Here is a 22,283-nt window from a genome sequence, read left to right as displayed (position 1 = left end):
TTCAAAGAATCCAGAGTGTGGGCACCTGCATACCTTTTCTTTTTGCAGCAATAAAGAAATATAATACAGTGGAACCATTTCAGTCCACAAAGAACCACAGGCATCTCAGAGAACAAGAGAGAGGGACAATTGGTTATATAGCAGGAACTATCACAGCCGATACAGGGATTGAACCAATGCTGGTGGCATCATTCTGCATCACACTCTAGCCAATTAATTTAACCGATCACTTGTCCATCTTTTTGACTGCAGTTGTGTGTGTTATAGTGAGAACAGAAGAGTGGTGAAAAACAGAGTTCTATAGTGGCAGAAAATCCAGGTCTACGCCAAAATGTCGGCACAGTACTTTGTTGTACCACCGGAGTGACAGGGGTATATTTTCCAACCAGCAATTCTGCAGGAATATTTAACATGCTTATTTAAACGTCCTCAGAAAAGGAATCTAATATGAACAATATAATTGTTATTGTGGGAACATTGGCGGTCAGAAAACATAGCGCATAATTCCAAATGGCTTCTGAGAGTTGAATATAACTATTTGTGCGTAAACAGACACTGTTGTTCCAATAAAATATTTTAATTATGCCAACAGTTTTCAAAGAAGGATGCTGGTGTTTATGAAATCGTGCTGAAGGATGACCGGGGAAGAGATTCAAGTGTGCTCCGATTGCTTGAAAAAGGTACATTTGGCAGAGATTAACAATGTTGTGCAAGTTTTAATAAAACAGAAAATGTCCATTAAACATAACCTAAAGTAAAACATCATGGGGTTGAAATTTGTTTACATTTGCATCAGGGCAATTAAATAGATCTTGGGGCCAAATTTAACTCAATTGTGTGAGATGAATGGGAGAAAAATGTGAGAATGTGAAATCTCTAAATCTTCAAAGGATGCTGCTATGTCCTATCATAAGCCTTCCATTGGCTTGTGACTTTAATAATATGGTTACCGTAAGTCGAAACAAAGATGAAAATATCTTTATTCTGCATTTCATCATCCAGATGACCAGATTTAGTCTTTCTGCAATAATATATCGTAAGGCCAAAAGAGTCTTGTAGACAAAAGCAGAGAGAAATGAATGGGACAAACAAGTACCGCAGCAAATCCTCTGACTAATAATGGAGGGGGATTTGCCAAGGACGTGTTTAGAGATTTGTGAAAATATAAACATCAAGGGTCGGCTTTGACTGAAAGGTCCCTCCAGTGGGAAGGGCCGTAAAATCCCACCCATTAGTTTAGATATTAAGCAAAGTAGACCGGGAATAACTTGATATCAATAATCCCATTTAGAGAGTTACTTCCATTTAGTACAACAATAATACCATAGTAAGCCAAAGGGCTCTTGTAGAAAAATCGAAGGGAAATAGATAGGACAAAACAAGTACAATAGCAAGAATCTGATAATCTACTAAATCAACACAGAAAGATGATGTCATATAGAAAGAAGAGACAGAAGAACTACAAAGCTTGATTAATCAATTGAACTGGTTGTATACTCAGATTTGACCAGATGCTAGTTGCGATTGGTTGGAGTTAAGCACTATAATGAAATACCCTAAAGTAGATAATGTTATAAGGGCAATTAAAACATTACAAAAATTAAAACTGGGCAATGGAATTTTGAAGTCCACATCCTTAGGTGACATGAAAAACATTAAACTAGTCATTTATGACAGATGCTTCACATGCTATTCTCCTGCAGCTGGATATATATTGGGCTGGATTCTCCGAGCCTCCGCACCGAAATCGCGTTCAGCGCGGGGGTGGAGAATGGGCATTCACATGGAAATCGTGCCCAGTGCCGCTGAAGCAATTCTCCCGTCCCCGGAGAATCCCTCAGGAACGCGCGCGATCTACGTGGCATGGATAGGGGGCCATTGACAGAGGCCCCCCCGCGATTTTCCACGCGCAACTGGCCGAGTTCCCTACAGCATGTTCCAACCACGCATCGGCTGTCGGGAACCTTGGGAGGCGGCTGCGGACTCAGTCCGTGGCCGTGCTGGTGGGGGTGTGGGGATCAATTACCGGGGGCGGGGGCGGGGGGGGGGAGGCGATTGAGCGGGTAATATGGAGCGGCGCGGGGTCGATCGTTGGGACCTTCTTTCCTGGTCCAGGTGCGCCGGCTGAGTCCTCCATGTCGCACGGGGCATAGGCCGCCGTCGTGCGCCTGCGCGGACGCCCGACGGGAAGTGTGGGGCCCCATATCCGCAGCCAGAGCTGCAAGAAGCACTCCGGGGTCCTGCAAGCCCCCTGCAGGTTGGAGATCACTCAGGACTTTCTTAAGGAAAGTCCAGAATAAAACACCAGCGTTTTGACCCTGGACGTAGCCCGATTTTTGGAGAATCCAGCCCATTATTTCTGATGAATGAGGATAGAAAAAAATTGCCCTTTAGCTTGGGAAACAAAACAAATAAAAAGGCTTGTTAAATGTGCTCTGGCTGTAAAAAGAATTACTGGTTGTTGTGGAAGCAGTAGGTATGGGATTCAATTTTGTCCAATATTTTAATTGAGATTCTACACAATAGGCATTATGAAGATAGTATACTGATTGAATGGTATGTAGGTAATCATTCCTTGTAAGATAATTTACATGCTTCAAAAAATGTGAGTGAGAAAAGACACAGACCCACCCTGTTGTGGTGAGTCAAATGCCCTGGAGAGGAAAAAAATCTCTAAACTTAAATGGGTGGATGCAAGGCATCAGCTATCCAACTGTGTTACAAAAAGAAATGTATGTATGAGAAAATTGTTAGGTGTCCTAGAGGGCATCTTGTAATGTAATGCTTTCTATAGAATATAGAGGTCTTTGATTTCATTGGTTTTGAAATTTTGATTGTACGTATAAACTCCTATTTTTTATTTCAAGATTGAGAAAGGAATCTGTTAATTGTCCGTTGTTTTTAATTGTAGGCGGGTGTTGGGCATTAAGGGCGTGATTTAACTAAATTAAGTCCCATCGTGAGTGTGTTTAGTCACGTGTTTCCTGGCACTCGCAACACCAAGAAACACAATACTATTAAACATCACTCTGGTTAGATAGAGGGCCGCAGTGGGGAACGCACGGCTGAGGCCGCACAAAGAACAAAGAAATGTACAGCACAGGAACAGGCCCTTCGGCCCTCCAAGCCCGTGCCGACCATGCTGCCCGACTAAACTACAATCTTCTACACTTCCTGGGTCCGTATCCCTCTATTCCCATCCTATTCATGTATTTGTCAAGATGCCCCTTAAATGTCACTATCGTCCCTGCTTCCACCACCTCCTCCGGTAGCGAGTTCCAGGCACCCACTACCCTCTGCGTAAAAAACTTGCCTCGTACATCTACTCTAAACCTTGCCCCTCTCACCTTAAACCTATGCCCCCTAGTAATTGACCCCTCTACCCTGGGGAAAAGCCTCTGACTATCCACTCTGTCTATGCCCCTCATAATTTTGTATACCTCTATCAGGTCTCCCCTCAACCTCCTTCGTTCCACTGAGAACAAACCGAGTTTATTCAACCGCTCCTCATAGCTAATGCCCTCCATACCAGGCAACATTCTGGTAAATCTCTTCTGCACCCTCTCTAAAGCCTCCACATGCTTCTGGTAGTGTGGCGACCAGAATTGAACACTATACTAAGGCCTAACTAAGGTTCTATACAGCTGCAACATGACTTGCCAATTCTTATACTCAATGCCCCGGCCAATGAAGGCAAGCATGCCGTATGCCTTCTTGACTACCTTCTCCACCCGTGTTGCCCCTTTCAGTGACCTGTGGACCTGTACACCTAGATCTCTCTGACTTTCAATACTCTTGAGGGTTCTACCATTCACTGTATATTCCCTACCTGCATTAGACCTTCCAAAATGCATTACCTCACATTTGTCCGGATTAAACTCCATCTGCCATCTCTCCGCCCAAGTCTCCAAACAATCTAAATCCTGCTGTATCCTCTGACAGTCCTCATCGCTATCCGCAATTCCACTAACCTTTGTGTCGTCTGCAAACTTACTAATCAGACCAGTTACATTTTCCTCCAAATCATTTATATATACTACGAACAGCAAAGGTCCCAGCACTGATCCCTGCGGTACACCACTGGTCACAGCCCTCCAATTAGAAAAGCATCCTTCCATTGCTACTCTCTGCCTTCTATGACCTAGCCAGTTCTGTATCCACCTTGCCAGCTCACCCCTGATCCCGTGTGACTTCACCTTTTGTACTAGTCTACCTGAGGGACCTTGTCAAAGGCCTTACTGAAGTCCATATAGACAACATCCACTGCCCTACCTGCATCAATCATCTTTGTGGCCTCCTCGAAAAACTCTATCAAGTTAGTGAGACACTCACAAAACCATGCTGCCTCTCACTAATACGTTCATTTGCTTCCAAATGGGAGTAGATCCTGGCTCGAAGAATTCTCTCCAGTAATTTCCCGACCACTGAAGTAAGGCTCACTGGCCTGTAGTTCCCTGGATTATCCTTGCTACCCTTCTTAAACAGAGGAACAACATTGGCTATTCTCCAGCTGAAGACAGTGAGGATCCAAAGATTTCTGTCAAGGCCTCAGCAATTTCCTCTCCAGCCTCCTTCAGTATTCTGGGGTAGATCCCATCAGGCCCTGGGGACCTATCTACCTTAATATTTTTTAAGACGCCCATCGTCTTTTTGGATCTCAATGTGACCCAGGCTATTTACACACCCTTCTCCAGACTCAACATCTACCAATTCCTTCTCTTTGGTGAATACTGATGCAAAGTATTCATTTAGTACCTCGCCCATTTCCTCTGGCTCCACACATAGATTCCCTTGCCTATCCTTCAGTGGGCCAACCCTTTCCCTGGCTACCCTCTTGCTTTTTATGTACGTGTAAAAAGCCTTGGGATTTTCCTTAACCCTATTTGCCAATGACTTTTTGTGACCCCTTCTAGCCCTCCTGACTCCTTGCTTAAGTTCCTTCCTACTTTCCTTATATTCCACGCAGGCTTTGTCTGTTCCCAGCCTTTTAGCCCTGACAAATGCCTCCTTTTTCTTTTTGACGAGGCCTACAATATCTCTCGTTATCCAAGGTTCCCGAAAATTGCCGTATTTATCCTTCTTCCTCACAGGAACATGCCGGTCCTTAATTCCTTTCAACTGACACTTGAAAGCCTCCCACATGTCAGATGTTGATTTGCCCTCAAACATCCGCCATGCAGCATGGCACAGTTGCTGCAGGCCTCCGCCGTGCGCATGTGCGACCACGGACCCGGCAATTCTTTGGGCCGTATTAGCAGCGAGAGCCGGGTGCTATATGCTGCCAGCATGCTAGCCCCCAGCCAAACGGAGGATCGGTGGCCGTTTTACCCCATTGTCTCTGGCATAAAATCCCATCGTTCCCACGCCGGCGTGGGATCATAACTTCAGAATAGGAGAATCCAGCACAAGTAGTTTGGGAAAAAAAGTACAATTGCTTGATATTTACAGGAATGCGCAATTAAAAGGAATTCATTGAAATCAATGTAAAACCCTGATCTACGAGCATGTAATTTTCTGAAGAGTGCCCTCTGCGAATGCAGTTCCACACTCAAAATGCACAGATGTTGATGTATTATCATATCTAATGGTAATACAGAGGGGAGGAGTGGGACACTATTATCAAAACGCAGGATGTGAAGCAGAGCACAACACTGCAAATTTGAAGGCACCATTGCAATCATGAAATTTAGGGTAACTGTGATGGAAAGAATTTAATTGTAATTGTGAAATCTGTCATATTCAACTTGTTTATCCTTAATTTAACAGCTTTCGATGATGTGATAAGTGAAGTTTGCCGTGCGGCTGGTAAGTGTTCTCAGAACAAGCCTTGTCAACACTTTCCAGTGCTTATAAATTGGGTATTAAAATAAATGTTTCTGTTAACAATATAGCTCAGACTGCAACAGATCTGAAGGTACAGAGTACAGAACATGGTATCAGAATCTACTCTTTTATTTCTTACTACTTGGACGATTTGAAGATCATCTGGTACCACAAGTAAGAGATTACTTTCTTCTGTACATTTGGCATGGGAAAATTAGGAGCAATGCAAGTTGGAAGAACCTGCATTTCCAATTCGCCAACCCATGCTCCCCACAAGTGAGGCTCACATAACCTACCCCACTCCTTTATTATATCTTTACAGGGAAAAGGTCGAGGGGTGTAAGGCTTTGTGTCTGTTATTGAAACTGTCATCTTCTTCATCGTCTACAAAATTATGAGGGGCATAGACAGAGTGGATAGTCAGAGGCTTTTTCCCAGGTTAGAGGGGTCAATTACTAGGGGGCATAGGTTTAAGGTGCGAGGGGCAAGGTTTAGAGTAGATGTACGAGGCAAGTTTTTTACGCAGAGGGTAGTGGGTGCCTGGAACTCGCTGCCGGAGGCGGTGGTGGAAGCAGGGACGATAGTGACATTTAAGGGGCATCTTGACAAATACATGAATAGGATGGGAATAGAGGGATACGGATCCCGGAAGTGCAGAAGATTTTAGTTTTGACGGGCAGCATGGTCGGGACAGGCTTGGAGGGCCGTACTTTTCTTTGTTCTTTTGTTCTTTGTTCTTAGATTGTGGGGAAGCTAGAAATAAAACATATCCTAAGTTTAGATTGTTTTCTAATGCCTTGTGTCTTTCTTCAGCGACACAAAGCTTGCGTCCACAGAGAGAATGAAGAGCGGTGTTACAGGAGAGCAGCTCTGGCTGCAGATCAATGAACCCACTGAGAAGGATAAAGGCAAATACACTCTTGAACTCTTTGATGGAAAAACAGGACACAAAAAATCAGTTGAATTATCAGGGTCAGGTAAGAAAAACACAACTACTTCCATTCATGTTCATTTAATATTGGAATAAAATATTACTGTTGATCTATTTGCATGTTGATACCAACCCAGCAATTCTGGGGGAGGACCCTTCGCACAAGATCTGGGTAAAACTTGAATTCCCCCATGGATGTAGCACATTCCACGCACATATGGCTTCAGGAGAATTTACTGGCAGGCATCCCTGCCACTTTTGTCTTCATATATAAACATGATATAATGACAGTTAAAATGATTATAATACTATAATAACACTAACAGTTTTTCTTTTCTGCGACTTGAGTTCTATTGTTTTTTTTTTAAATTTAGAGTACCCAATTCAATTTTTTCCAATTAAGGGGCAATTTAGCATGTTCCATCCACCTATCCTGCACATCTTTGTGTTGTGGGGGCGAAACCCACGCAAGCACGGGGAGAATGTGCAAACTTCACATGGACAGTGACCCAGAGGGGGATTGAACCTGGGAACTCGGCTCTGTGAGGCTGTTGAGTTCTATTGTTAATAGACCCCCCGGCGGGGGGGTCGGAGAATGGCCGTTGGCCGCCGTGAATCCCGTCCCCGCCCCCGCCGAAGTCTCCAGTACCGGAGATTGGGCGGGGGCGGGAATCGGGCCGCGCCGGTTGGCGGGACCCCCCGCTGGATTCTCCGGCCCGGATGGGCCGAAGCCCCGCCCAGGAATTGCCTGTCCCGCCGACGTAAATCAAACCTGGTATTTACTGGCGGGACCAGGCGGCGTGGGCGGGCTCCAGGGTCCTGGGGGGGGGGCGCGGGGTGATCTGACCCCGGGGGGTGCCCCCACGGTGGCCTGGTCCGCGATCGGGGCCCACCGATCCGCGGGCGGGCCTGTGCCGTGGGGGCACTCTTTCCCTTCCGCCTCCGCCACGGCCTCCACCATGACGGAGGTGGAAGAGACTCTCCCCACTGCGCATGCGCGGGAAACTGTCGGCGGCCGCTGACGCTCCCGCGCATGCGCCGCATTTCCACGCCAGCTGGCGGGGCACCAAACGCCATTTCCGCCAGATGGCGGGGCACCAAACGCCATTTTCGCCAGCTGGCGGGGCGGAAATCCCTCCGGCGCCGGCCTAGCCCCTCAATGTTGGGGCTCGGCCCCCAAAGATGCGGAGCATTCCGCACCTTTGGGCCGGCGCGATGCCCGTCTGATTGGCGCCGTTTTTGGCGCCAGTCTGCGGACATCGCGCCGTTGGGGGAGAATTTTGCCCCAGATGTTTGCAGAGATCATAAGGAAAGTGTGCTGGAAATAATCTCAATGTTTTTGTGGTGGACACTTCATTTAGAAAAATAATAATGTAATCATCACACAGGTACAGAACAGTGTCATATATATTTGGGACTGAGGTCTGCTTTTATGTTCATTCAAGTAATGTGGACGTCGTTGACTATGCTAGCATTTATTGCCCATCCCTAATTTCCCTTGAGAAGATGTTGGTGAGCTGCCTTCCTGAACCTCTGCAGTCTAGTTGTGTAGGCACCCCAACAGTGCTGTTAGGGAGGGTGTTCCAGGATTCCGATCCAACGACAGTGAAGGAGTGGCGATATATTTCCAAGTCAAGGTGGTGAGTGACTTGGACGGGAACTATCCGTTCCCAATCCTTCTAGATAGCTGTGGTTGTGTATTTGGAAGGTGCTGCCTCAGGAGCCTTCGTGAGTTTCTGCAGTGCGTCTTGTAGACAGTGCACACTGCTGCTATTGTGCATTGGTGGTGGAGGGCTGAATATTTGAAGATGTAGTCAATCAAGTGGGTTGCTTTGTCCTGGATGGTGTTGAACTTCTTGAGTGTTGGTGGAGCTGCACTCATCCAGGCAAGTGATGAGTATTTCATCAAACTCCTGACTTGTGCCTTGTAGGTGGTGGACAGGCTTTGTGAGTCAGGAGCTGAGCTATTTGCTACAGGATTCCTAGTCTCTTATTTGCTCTTGTAGCCACAGTATTTATATGGTTAGCCCAGTTCAGTTTGTGTTCAATAGTAACCCCCAGGATGTTGATAGGAAGCTTTCCATACTGTAAATGAGCTGAGTGTGCATAATATTAGTACTGCTCAAAGGTGGAGAAAAAACCATTCCATTCCTCTGACTGACATTACTCTTTATTATAAATAGGACCAATTCCTAATGTTAAAAGCAAAATAAAAGTGATAGTTTCAAATACAAGTACAACGAATGTTCTGGAAATTTTCTTGATGAATGGGCTCATTTGTTTCATATAACAGTTCCATTCATCAATAGAATGATATTGATGAGGATAACGGACTGGAATTTCATCTATCAATTATGTGCGGGTGAAAATGTTAACCTGTGTATGTTGGGTACAAGAATAAAGATATTATGCAGAGATTTATAAGGCTGAGTGACGATGGAATCATAAATACTAGTTGCATAGTATTGATGCCATCTGACTATTATCATCTAGTAATATTACCCCCGGCTGTGTTAAAGCTACTTTGCATATGGAGGGCATAGTTTAAAACATCTAGCAGTTGTTTACTATGTATGAATTTTTTTCTTCTTCTTTTATAAGTTTTATTTCTATTAGAGGATGTTTAATTGCTTCTGACAAGTACAGTAAAATATCAGAATGAATGCTACTTACAGGCTCGACTGAATCATTTCCTGCTTCCTGTCTGCTACATACTGAGCCATACATTTCAAATTCCTCAGTATGTGAGGCTTATTAGCAAGTTCAACAAGGATTGTCAAAACCAGGAGTAGGTAATCCAGCTAATTGAACCTGCTCCGCCATTTTATCAACCATATGACACTAAAGCACTTTACCTCACAGATCTTTCCATAACATCTGTCTTTCTGCCAGATTAAGACAGGTTAAGGCATCAGCTCTGTCACCATTTGTATTAGGAGGTGGTATTCAATTACAATGGTTCTTTACAAACAAGTCAGTTTGCTGACTTCAGTTTTCTTCTGTCATAACATCCGGGCATAAAGTTGTATCTTATAATTTTTATGATGAATTAGTGCAGTGGCAAAGAACCTCACTGGACTACACTTTCAGTTATCAACTCAGAGTTGTGACCTGTGAAAACATAGAATAGAATCCCTAAAGTGCAGAACGATGCCATTCGGCCCTTCAAGTCTGCATTGACCCTCCGAAAGAGTACCCTTCCTAGACACAGTCCCCCACCCTATTCCCATAACCCCACCTAACCTGCACATCTTTGGACAGTAAGAGGCAATTTATCATGGCCAATCCATCTAACCTGCACACCTTTGGACAGTAAGGGGCAATTTAGCATGGCCAATCCACCTAACCTGTATATCTTTGGACTGTGGGAGGAAACCGGAGCACCCGGAGGAAATCCACACGGATATAGGGAGAAAGTGAAAACTCCACCCAGTCACCCAAGGCTGGAATTGAACCAGGGTCCAGTGCTAACCACTGTGCCACCATGCCGCCCAAATAAAAACAAATAAAATCTGATAGCAGCAGTAATAATATAAACATAATGGGTGGATTTTCAATTGGTCGCTTTGGTGTAAAATTGGCATTGTAAATTGACAGCTCATTTGAAGCAATAGAAATGATAATCGGGCCATTTCTGCGACAGGCAACTGGTAAAGCCAGTTCTTTACCGAGCATGAAATTGATATAGTTTTCATTGCAATGTAGTTGGTGAACTAGGTGAACTAATGTGTTACATACACATTTACCAACCATTCTGTTTCTCTTCTTCTTCAAGTTTTCGATGAAGCCTTTGCAGAATTCCAGAGGCTGAAGTAAGTACACCCAATTTTACTAAAAATTGTTTGCCTGTATTTTTTCCTAAAGACTTGGGGCGGAATTTTTTCATATTTTTTCAGAATGATTCCTTGCTGGAGTGTACTCCGCAGGTGGTTCCTTTCACAACTTAATTCTTTATGTGTGACCTTTGATATGGTATGACAGCCATACATTCCGTGTGAAAACAAGCACTTTTTAGAGTTTAAGTTAACATCTAGCATAATTTTTAAATATTAAGTGAGTTACTACATTCCTTTTCTTAATGCATTGAAAACATACCGAAATACTATTAAATTTAATTAAATGTATTAAATTTACCCATTTGTCCTGTAGGTGGGGCTATGACACTGTTTTTTGCAATGCTACTTGTGAATGTCAGGAACACTTCATTATAGTGGGATGGGCCTGTAGCAGTTTTTGAACTCCGTATTTGCTGGATTTCAGAACATGTGTTAAACCATTAAGCTGTTAAACCGTTCCATCAATTCATAAATCTATCACTATAACTATGCCCACTCTCCAACCTACACAGCCATTGTTTCAACTTATCACAAGTATTCAACTGGGAGACATCGTTCTCCCTCACAACAATGTGATAACGTTTTATGTTCCTGCACCTCACAATCATTCAACAGTAGTGTATCCTTGGCCAGCAGAGCTACCCTCATGAAAATGCCCTCTCCACGCCCACCGCCTGTGTGAAGCCCTCATAAGTTCACAAATTCCCCGAGTACTGAAGAAATAGCAGAAAACTGATACATCAGGGAAGTAACATTGGTCGCAGAAAGCAGATCTGCTGAACAGGAAAACCAAACAAGAAAGAACTCCCAAAGTACTTTATAGGAAATGAATTATTTTGGCAGTGCAGTCAGTGTCGTTTTGAGGGAATGCAGCAGCCGCCAAGTTACAGAATGCTCCGACAAATAGCAATGAGATAAATGATGAGTTAATCTGCTTTATGATGCTGCTTGAGAAATCATTATTGACCAGGAGCCTGCCTCTGCTCCTTCTCAAATAGCACCGTGAGATATTGGATGTCATCCTAAGAGGACAGACCACATTGTGTCCAAAACATGGCATTACTCAGTGTAGGCTCAATCGATTCACTCACTCAAGTTCTTTGATACAGAACAGGAATAGTACCGCTGAGGTAACGCTTTGAACAGCGGGTATCAATACTGCACACCCCCTGCCCCAGCCGAACCACATCGCTTCCACCAAGCGCACAGGCAGTACAGAGCGGCAGGTTTTGTAACTCTCCATCACCCCTTTCCAGACTCACTGAGTTGTGGGTCAGCACTGAGGCTGCAATATCCTTTCACAACTCTCATAACACTGAGCAAAAACTGACAATACCGCGCACGCCCACTTTCTCTCCCACCCCACCAAATTATATTTCTGTAGGAGGGAAGGCAAATGGAGCATACTCCATCAATGAAAGTATGTTAGGTTCAAACTGGATCAAATGTCATAGCCTAAGGGAGTATGGCCGAGTCCTTCATAATCCTTTCATCCCCAGTTAAAAACATAAAGACAAGTCTTCAGGAAGAGAGTCACTTCACTCAACATCCCCCTCTCCTGAGGGGTGGGATTTGCCACTATTTGCTTTTTCTCTTTCCACCCCACCCTGGCCCCTGTCCAACTTTCTTAATCCACTCTCTCTTATCTCCTTCCATATAACCTGTCTCTCTCTGTCTCTCTCTCCCCCCCCCCCCCCACAACCATCTCATTAATTTCATGCCTTTCAACCCTGCATGGCTTTGATCATGACAGGGTGGCACGGTGGTGCAGTGGTTAGCACTGCTGTCTCACAGCGCCGAGGATCCGGGTTCGATCCTGGCCCCGGGTCACTGTCTGTGTGGCGTTTGAACATTCTCGCCATGTCTGCATGGGTCTCACCCCCTCAACCCAAAGATGTGCAGGATAGGTGGATTGGCCATGCTAAATTGTCCCTTAATTAGATGGATAAACACACAAACGAAAGAGTTTGGTTGTAGCAATGTGGATGGAATTTTGACATGGGGAGAATATGGTGGGATGACCAGAAATCTGTTTCATAGTGAATTCGCAGCAGGATCTTCCGCTCGTGCCCACCATGATGGGTCGGAAAACTTGCCAGAAGCCAGCATAAACCTTATTTGCATTCTGTTAAGCCCGATCCTCCCACACCAGATTCTCTACGATGCCAGTGGGAAAACACATCGGCGTGAAACACGTTTGGAACAACATTACATTAAGATGTGGGGACTCATATGAACAATGCCTGGGGCTGCCTTCGGACTTCCGGATGGAGACCCTTGACAATCCTGGACCTGGAACACTACAACAGTGGGTCAGGGGAGCATCTGCAGATGGGCCTTCCAGTTTAATGTTCCAAATTAATGTCCTGGAGAGAGACCATCTTCTAGCCTCAGAATGTTCCTGGAGATCCTTCTCCATTATCAAAAGGTCCATTTTCCGGTTCCAGAATGTTCCTGGAGATCCATCTCCATTCTCAGGAGGTCCATCTTCCAGCCTCAGAATGTTTCTGGACATCCATCTCCAGTCACATGAGATCCATTTTCCAGCCTCAGAGCGCACCCAAAGATTCATCTTCAATTTCAGGAGGTCCACCTTCTTTCTTCAATAGTGGGTCAATGATGTTAGGCGCCTTTTCATCAAGGCACCCAGTGATGGTGGACTTTCCACCATCCATGCCTGCGCAGTCACTGAACACAGCGTGAAACATCCAGGTGCATAATTAATGAGGTCATGGTCAGAAGATTTGGTGTACTTTCCCACCGCCCACCCAGCAGCAGAGAACATCCCACATTCTCACCCCCACCACAGCATTTAGCCTCAGAATGGGAGAATTCCACCCTCTCTGTGAAATGCCACAGATGATTGAGCAATATTTCTGAAACACTTCAGGCGGGATTCTGCGGGAATCGGCGGGGCGGGCAACTCCGGCGCGAAGCAGTGGCGTGAACCACTCCGGTGTCGGGCCGCCCCAAAGGTGCGGAATCCTCCGCGCCTTCAGGGGCTAGGCTGGTGCCGGAGTGATTTGCGCCGCACCGGCGAGTTGGCGCATGCGCGGGAGCTTCAGCGTGTGCTGGCGTCATCCCAGCGCATGTGCAGGGGGGGTGTGGTAATACCAGGTATTGCGGTACCTGAGAGGTGGATGACCATTGGCTAGACCCAGGAGTCTACCGTTGGCTGATGTACATAGCTCCGCCCTGAGAGGCGGACTATAAGAACCAATGCCGTCCCAGCAGCCTTCACTTTCTGTATTGAAGCTGCTGGGGAACAGTTCTAGCAGATTAAAGCCTATTCCTTGTCTCGAGAGTAATTGATTGCGCATCAATTTAATCTGCTACAACTTCAGTTGAAAGGATGAATCTCCGTATCAAACCGGAGTGCCTTCAGCTCAGCCCCCACGCGGACAACTCTGCTGCTATCTTCAAACATTGGCTGGCGTGTTTTAAGGGCTACCTCGACACGGCCGCCGACACCCCCACAGAAAGACAAAAGATGCACCTTCTATGCTCGCGGGTCAGCCCTGGGATCTACCCTCTGATCGAGGAGGCGGAGAATTATGCTGCAACTATCGAGCTGCTAGAAGGACATTATATCTGCCCTGTGAACCAGGTCTACGCCCGTCACCTGCTGGCGACTAGGAGGCAAAGCCCCGAAGAAATGCTGGAAGACTTCTATCGGGCGCTGCTGGTGCTCGGCCGAAACTGTGGCTGCCCACCAGTTTCGGGGAACGAGCACACGGAACTTTTGATCAGGGTTGCTTTCGTGGCAGGTATGACTTCCCCCGATATCCGCCGAAGGTTCCTAGAAATGGACACATTGGGACTTACTGAGGCACGGGCCCTGGCGGAATCCATGGACGTTGCGTATAACAACGCGCTGGCTTTTGCTCCCAGACGCGCGGCGTTCCCCTGGGCTGCGTGGCACCCCGTTGTGGCAGCCCCTCTGACCCTGCAAGCCTGCACGGCGAGACGGCCCGCTAACGCCGCCGGACAACGCTGTTTCTTCTGCGGGCAAGCGAATCATCCCCGCCCGAGCTGCCCGGCGCGCATCGCCACCGGCAAAGGTTGCGGCAAGAAGGGCCACTATGTCGGGGTTTGCCAGGCCCGCGCCGTGGCCGCGGTCTCCAGCGACTATCGGCAGCCCCCTTTTCAGGCCCCGGCCATCCAGCGGCCGTGGTCATTTTGTCCCCCGGCCACCACGCTGGACGGATGGACGCCACCATTTTGTCCCTCGCCGCCGCCATCTTCTTCATCCCCGGACTCCATGTGCGACCCATGGCTGACGCCATCTTGGATGGGGCCCCGGGCCCCCAGTACAACCGACTACACGCTGCCCGACCAGAACTCTCCATTACTGCAGCTGGCCTCGGTGACTCTGGACCAGAGTCGGCCCGGACGCTTGCGAAAGCTACAACGACGATCTCCATCAACGGCCACGTGACGTCGTGCTTGATCGACTCTGGGAGCACGGAAAGCTTTGTTCACCCCGACACGGTAAGGCGCTGTTCCCTTGTCACCCATCCCGTAAACCAAAGGATCTCCCTAGCCTCCGGGTCACACGCGGTGGAGATAAAGGGGTTCTGCCTAGCGAACCTCACTGTCCAAGGCAGGGAATTCCGCAATTTCCGCCTGTACGTCCTGCTGCACCTCTGCGCAGCCACTCTCCTTGGGCTGGATTTCCAGTGCCATCTGCAAAGCCTGACTTTTAAATTTGGCGGCCCTATACCCCCCCTTACTGTCTGCGGCCTCGCGACCCTTAAGGTCGACCCGCCTTCCCTGTTTGCGAACCTCACCCCGGATTGCAAACCCGTCGCCACCAGGAGTAGACGGTACAGTACCCAGGACAGGACCTTTATCAGGTCGGAGGTCCAAAGGCTGCTGAGGGAAGGGGTCATCGAAGCGAGCAACAGTCCCTGGAGGGCTCAAATAGTGGTGGTAAAGACCGGGGAGAAAAATAGGATGGTCATTGACTACAGCCAGACCATCAACGCAGCTGGATGCGTACCCTCTCCCCCGTATAGCCGACCTGGTAAACAGGATTGCGCAATACAAGGTTTTCTCCACGGTGGATCTCAAGTCTGCCTACCACCAGCTACCCCTCCGTAATGGTGACCGCCAGTACACTGCCGTCGAGGCAGATGGGCGGCTCTATCACTTTTTAAGGGTTCCCTTCGGTGTCACGAACGGGGTCTCGGTCTTCCAGCGTGAGATGGACCGAATGGTTGACCGGTATGGCTTACGCGCAATGTTCCCGTATCTCGATAACGTAACCATCTGCGGCCATGACCAGCAGGACCACGACACCAACCTTCAAAAATTTCTCCAGACCGCAAATATCCTTAATCTGACTTACAATAAGGATAAATGCGTGTTTAGCACCGACCGTCTAGCCATTCTAGGCTACGTAGTGCAAAGTGGAGTTATAGGCCCCGACCCTGAACGCATGCGCCCCCTCATGGAGATCCCCCTCCCTCACTGCCCCAGGGCCCTAAAGCGCTGCCTCGGCTTCTTAAGCTATTATGCACAGTGGGTCCCCAACTACGCAGACAAGGCTCGACCCCTGATCCAGTCCACAACCTTCCCCCTGACGACGGAGGCCTGCCAGGCTTTCTGCCGCATCAAAGCGGACATCGCAAAAGCCACGATGCGCGCCATCGAAGAGTCCCTCCCCTTCCAGGTCGGGAGCGATGCGTCCGACGTAGCTCTGGTGGCCACCCCCAACCAAGCGGGCAGGCCCGTGGCTTTCTTCTCCCGCACCCTCCATGCTTCCGAAATTCGCCACTCCTCGGTCGAAAAGGAGGCCCAGGCCATAGTAGAAGCTGTGCGACACTGGAGGCATTACCTGGCCGGCAGGAGATTCACTCTCCTCACGGACCAATGGTCGGTTGCCTTCATGTTCGATAATGCACAGGGGGGGCAAGATTAAGAACGACAAGATCTTGCGGTGGAGGATAGAACTCTCCACCTACAATTACGAGATCTTGTACTGTCCCGGGAAGCTGAACGAGCCTCCTGATGCCCTGTCCCGCGGCACTTGTGCCCCGCTCAAGTGGACCGCCTCCAATCCCTCCACGAGGACCTCTGCCGCCCGGGGGTCACTCGTTTCTTTCATTTTATCAAGATCCGCAACCTGCCCTACTCCATTGAGGAGGTCAGGTCAGTCACCAGAGACTGCCAAATCTGCGCGGAGTGCAAACCGCACTTCTACTGCCCAGAGAGGGAGCACCTGATAAAGGCTTCCTGTCCCTTTGAACGCCTCAGCATGGATTTCAAAGGCCCCCTCCCCTCCACCGACCGCAACAAGTACTTCCTGAACGTGATTGACGAGTACTCCCGGTTCCCATTCGCCATCCCCTGCCCAGACATGACCACAACCACCGTCATCAAGGCCCTCCAGGGTATCTTTACACTGTTCGGCTTCCCCGCATACATTCACAGTGATAGGGGGTCCTCCTTTATGAGTGACGAATTACGTCAATTCCTGCTCAGCAAAGGCATCGCCTCGAGCAGGACGACCAGTTACAACCCCCGGGGAAACGGGCAGGTTGAGAGGGAGAACGGCACGGTCTGGAAGACCGTCCTGCTGGCCCGACGGTCTAGGAATCTCCCAGTCTCCCGCTGGCAGGAAGTCCTCCCAGTGGCCCTTCACTCCATCCGGTCGCTGCTCTGTACTACCACAAATCAGACACCTCATGAATGTCTCCTTGTTTTCCCCAGGAAGTCCTCCTCCGGGACCTTGCTCCCAACCTGGCTAGCGACACCCGGACCCATCCTGCCATGGAGACATGTGAGGGCGCACAAGTCGGACCCGTTGGTTGAGAGGGTCCACCTGCTGCACGCCAACCCCCAGTACGCCTATGTAGTGTTCCCTGACGGCCGCCAAGACACGGTCTCCCTTCGGGACCTGGCGCCCGCCGGAGCCCCATGCGCACCCGCTCCAGTGCCCCCACCCCCACCCCCACCCTCCCCGCAGCACCTGACCGGAGGGTCAGTACTCCCGCCGCCCCTGCCTCGGCCCGAACAAGCCCCGACGCCCCCTACAGGCGCCCCCCCTGCCCACCTTTCGCCCCAACAGCACCGCCTAGGGGTGACCAAGCTACCTGGGAGGACGACACCACTTTTCCGGAGTCGCAACCGCCGGGACCCCCATCAGGATCACCGCCGAAGCCCAGACGCTCCAGAAGGACGACCAGGCCACCCGATCGACTGATTGCTGCACCATGAACACTTTGCTATTACCCTCGACATCATGGCACCTCCATACCTGGTCCTACCATGCAAAAGGCGACAGTAACGCTGGCCATCACCCCGCCGGGCTCTTTTTTAACAGGGGGTGAATGTGGTAATACCAGGTATTGCGGTACCTGAGAGGTGGATGACCATTGGCTAGACCCAGAAGTCTACCATTGGCTGATGTACATAGCTCCGCCCTGAGAGGCGGAGTATAAGTACCGATGCCGTCCCAGCAGCCTTCACTTTCTGTATTGAAGCTGCTGGGGAACAGTTCTGGCAGATTAAAGCCTATTCCTTGTCTCGAGAGTAATTGATTGTGCATCAGGGGGTTCATCTCCGCGTCGGCCATCGCGGAGGTCCACAGCAGCTGACGTGGAGGAATATCCGCCCCCCCATCTTTTTGCGGGGCGGACTTAGAGAGGACGGCAACCACGCATGCGCGGGTTGGCGCCGGCCAACCCGCGCATGCGCGGATGATGCCCGTTATGCGGCGCCGGCCGCGTCATGTATGCGGCGCCGCTTTTACATGGGCGACAAGGCCTGGCGCGTGTAGATGACGCAGCCCGGCTCCTGGCCCATTATCGGGCCCTGCATCGGTCGGGATAGGGGCCATTTTGCACCGTCGAGAACCTCGACACCGTTCACGACGGCGTGGGCACTCGGCGCGGGAGTGGAGAATCCCGCCTTCTGTGTTCCAACAGAATTCTCTGCACGTGTCAATTCTCTGTGTTCCAACAGAATTCTCTGCACGTGGCAATTCTCTGTGTTCCAACAGAATTCTCTGCACGTGGCAATTCTCTGTGTTCCAACAGAATTCTCTGCACGTGGCAATTCTCTGTGTTCCAACAGAATTCTCTGCACGTGGCAATTCTCTGTGTTCCAACAGAATTCTCTGCACGTGGCAATTCTCTGTGTTCCAACAGAATTCTCTGCACGTGGCAATTCTCTGTGTTCCAACAGAATTCTCTGCACGTGGCAATTCTCTGTGTTCCAACAGAATTCTCTGCACGTGGCAATTCTCTGTGTTCCAACAGAATTCTCTGCACATGGCAATTCTCTGTGTTCCAACAGAATTCTCTGCACGTGGCAATTCTCTGTGTTCCAACAGAATTCTCTGCACGTGGCAATTCTCTGTGTTCCAACAGAATTCTCTGCACGTGGCAATTCTCTGTGTTCCAACAGAATTCTCTGCACGTGGCAATTCTCTGTGTTCCAACAGAATTCTCTGCACGTGGCAATTCTCTGTGTTCCAACAGAATTCTCTGCACGTGGCAATTCTCTGTGTTCCAACAGAATTCTCTGCACGTGGCAATTCTCTGTGTTCCAACAGAATTCTCTGCACGTGGCAATTCTCTGTGTTCCAACAGAATTCTCTGCACGTGGCAATTCTCTGTGTTCCAACAGAATTCTCTGCACATGGCAATTCTCTGTGTTCCAACAGAATTCTCTGCACGTGGCAATTCTCTGTGTTCCAACAGAATTCTCTGCACGTGGCAATTCTCTGTGTTCCAACAGAATTCTCTGCACGTGGCAATTCTCTGTGTTCCAACAGAATTCTCTGCACGTGGCAATTCTCTGTGTTCCAACAGAATTCTCTGCACGTGGCAATTCTCTGTGTTCCAACAGAATTCTCTGCACGTGGCAATTCTCTGTGTTCCAACAGAATTCTCTGCACGTGGCAATTCTCTGTGTTCCAACAGAATTCTCTGCACGTGGCAATTCTCTGTGTTCCAACAGAACTAATGGCAGGTAAAAACTATAAAAAGACAACAAGCAAGGAATTACAAGCTGAGTCTGATAGCTACCACAAGAAAGCTCTAATCTGCTCTAGTGTGATGAATAAGGTTGAATATGGAGTTTATCAGTAAGCTAAATGTTACTCAATCTTCTTGCAATAAGCCATTTATGAGATAAATCTGATCAAATAAATGCCACAACCATACACATGTCCGGTAGAATATAAATTCAAGCATATTAAAATCTCCAAAACATTAACTTCTTCTTTTCAACAACCTAAAAGCTGAAACAATTGGTCTAGAAGGCAGGGCAAAGAAAACTGAAGGCTGAAACAGAATCTGGGTGCGATTTAACTGAAATATTTCTTAGTGTCATTTTGGGCGTGATTGTCAGAGTGTCTCTCGATGGCGCATTGGCGAGTTCGCGGCCCATATTTTACGGCACTTAGTTCCAGAAATGGGCCCCCCACAAACTTCTCGCCATTACTGGCTGTCTCGCCGTCTGATTCGCCAGACTCACGCCTCAGCGTCTTGCCCCTAACAAGGGAAAGCTGCTTTTAAATTCTCCCACTCCAATCAATACATAAGCATGGCAGAGCGCAGACCTGCCCCTTGCTTTGGGATGCGGACCTAGCCAGTCTTCTCGATGCCATTGCTGTGAGGCAGAACATCCTGTTCCCCCAAAGGGGTTGGAGGGCCAGTAGCAGGGTCAGCAATACCACCTGGGAGGCAGTGGCAGCAGCTGCCAGTGCAGGCAGCATGATGAGGAGGGCCAGCGTCCAATTTTGGAAGAAGACCAACGACCTCCACCGAGCTGTAAGGGTAAGTTACCACCTTTCTTCTGGCATCAGTTCCGCCTGCCACCCCTCAAATTCCCACACCCCCCTCTCCGCCACAAATCACTGGCTGACACATCGCACCCTCCCCACATCCGATCTTCATGCTCATTATTCAGCTAATGCAGGTGCCCGACACGGCCGGGAGATTCAGGAGGGGATACCAGTGACATTCCAGTGATTGGAGAAGTCCCATAGGTTATGGGCACAGGAGATAATGTCAACAATGAGTGGCATCGAGGCCAACACTGCTAGGGTGGTGACCACAGTGGAAAGCCTGCAGCACGAGGTCAGCATCTTGAGTGGTGGTGAGAAGGCATGGCTCAGCCCCTGATGACCATTGCTGATGGCCTCGACATTGTATCCCAGTCGAAGAGGGACATGTTCCAGACATAGATGAACTTGCCAAGGCACTGCCGAGCATGTCTCAGCCACTGAGGGACGTGTCTCAGACGTAAGTGGACATTGCTAGGGCACTGCAGAACGTGACCCAGTCGCTGAGGAGCATAGCTGAGGGCATCAACACCATGGTGCAGACAATGGGGAGGTTCCAGGACTGGCAGAGCCAGATCATGCAGAAGCCTCTGCAGCTCACTCCAGCTGCCCTTCCATCCCATGGAGACTCCCAGGGCCCTACGGTCACCGTCATGAAAGAGGAAGTGTTCGAGGCCAACCCTGGGCCTGCCACCAAGGAAACGACGGACGGCTTCAGTTCTTCAGAATCCCCCCTCCTGACACTAGCATTTCGCAAGGACAGCGGGCAGAATAGGATGGCACGGTGATGTCTGTGAAAATGGTAAGTCAGCCAGGGCCCTCCTGCTCCAGGCCCTCCATAGGATGTGCACCAAGAGCATCAAAGGCCACAGGGCGCAGAAAGCAGCAGGCTGCCTCCACTTCTGATATGCATCCTGGGGACACACCTAGACGTAGCAGTAGACCACAAAATATCAAAAGAGAGAGGATCTCTGAGTGGGCACTGGGGGGGGGAGGGGAGGGGGGGGGGGGTTGCGGGGGTCACTATCTCTAGCTAGAGGCAATGGGAATTTCCAATGTTCATTTTTAAAACATGTTACACCCGATACATGTGATGCCTCTGTCACGTTAATTCTCACAGTAGGCCTGTCTGAACCCGCACCCCCTGTTGCCCTCCACTCCCCACACCCTCAGCCCCCGGGTCCAAGGGTCCAAGATCAATCTCCTCTGATGCAGACCCCATTCAGAGGATGGGGGTGAGCGTGCTGTCAGCAGAAAGACATGAGTTAGACTTTAGCATAAACTGAGGCACAGCAGAGGTTACCTCACAGCGAGTGATCATCACTCGCCTGCTTTGTATATTGACCCGCTTGTTGATCTCCAAATTTCTTTCTCTGTCAGTCTGGCCTCAATAAAAGTTGAGACGGATTCGCACGTAAACAGAAGTTATTTATTTAGCTTGCAAGCTTGAATCATCTTACAGAAATGTAACAGGACATCCTGCCTCTTACACTCCAGAAAACGACTGACTAAAAGACAAAGAGATCTCTGCAAAATCAATTCAAATGGTATCAAGTTTCACATACTCGACGGACATAGGTCAGCCTATGTCCCTCCTGACCTGTTCGATCTATTCTGATTGGCTCACTTCCAATCCCTTTCTCTGGCCCCTATCAATGCAGTCTCACTCTCATAGACACACCTCTTCCTGCTTTTTCCATGCGGTCTCAAATTCCTTTGTCCCTAACTGCAAAAATCAAAGTGGCTTATTTCTACATTACATTAACTAGTAACTCTAAAGTAACTATTTTATATCACATTCGTCACGCTGACAGATCCGACACAGGCCCATCACCTTGGGAGGGTGGGACAGGGTAGTTTGGGTTGGGAAGAGAGGAAGTGTGGGAAGGTCGGTTGG

At 48.8% G+C, this 22,283-nt stretch overlaps 1 protein-coding gene and 1 long non-coding RNA gene across 4 annotated transcripts in view; one reads left to right on the top strand and one right to left on the bottom strand.

The window, feature by feature from the left end:
* LOC140385595 (uncharacterized) overlaps nucleotides 1-22,283 on the bottom strand; it is a 130,978-nt gene that overhangs the window by 37,710 nt on the left and 70,985 nt on the right. The window lies entirely within an intron of this gene.
* Nucleotides 1-22,283, top strand: part of myom1b (myomesin 1b) — a 246,733-nt gene that overhangs the window by 215,883 nt on the left and 8,567 nt on the right. For all 3 annotated transcript variants that reach the window (XM_072467909.1, XM_072467907.1, XM_072467908.1), the window contains 5 exons: nucleotides 593-680; nucleotides 5,767-5,805; nucleotides 5,892-5,997; nucleotides 6,637-6,800; nucleotides 10,530-10,566. In XM_072467909.1, the coding sequence (XP_072324010.1) occupies nucleotides 593-680; nucleotides 5,767-5,805; nucleotides 5,892-5,997; nucleotides 6,637-6,800; nucleotides 10,530-10,566 (434 nt within the window). The remainder of the gene's footprint in view (nucleotides 1-592; nucleotides 681-5,766; nucleotides 5,806-5,891; nucleotides 5,998-6,636; nucleotides 6,801-10,529; nucleotides 10,567-22,283) is intronic.

Source organism: Scyliorhinus torazame, chromosome 11 (genome assembly GCF_047496885.1).
Source record: "Scyliorhinus torazame isolate Kashiwa2021f chromosome 11, sScyTor2.1, whole genome shotgun sequence".
Classification (NCBI taxonomy): Eukaryota; Metazoa; Chordata; class Chondrichthyes; order Carcharhiniformes; family Scyliorhinidae; genus Scyliorhinus; species Scyliorhinus torazame.
Note: the sequence above shows the minus strand (reverse complement) of the source record. Positions and strands in the feature narration are given on the sequence as shown.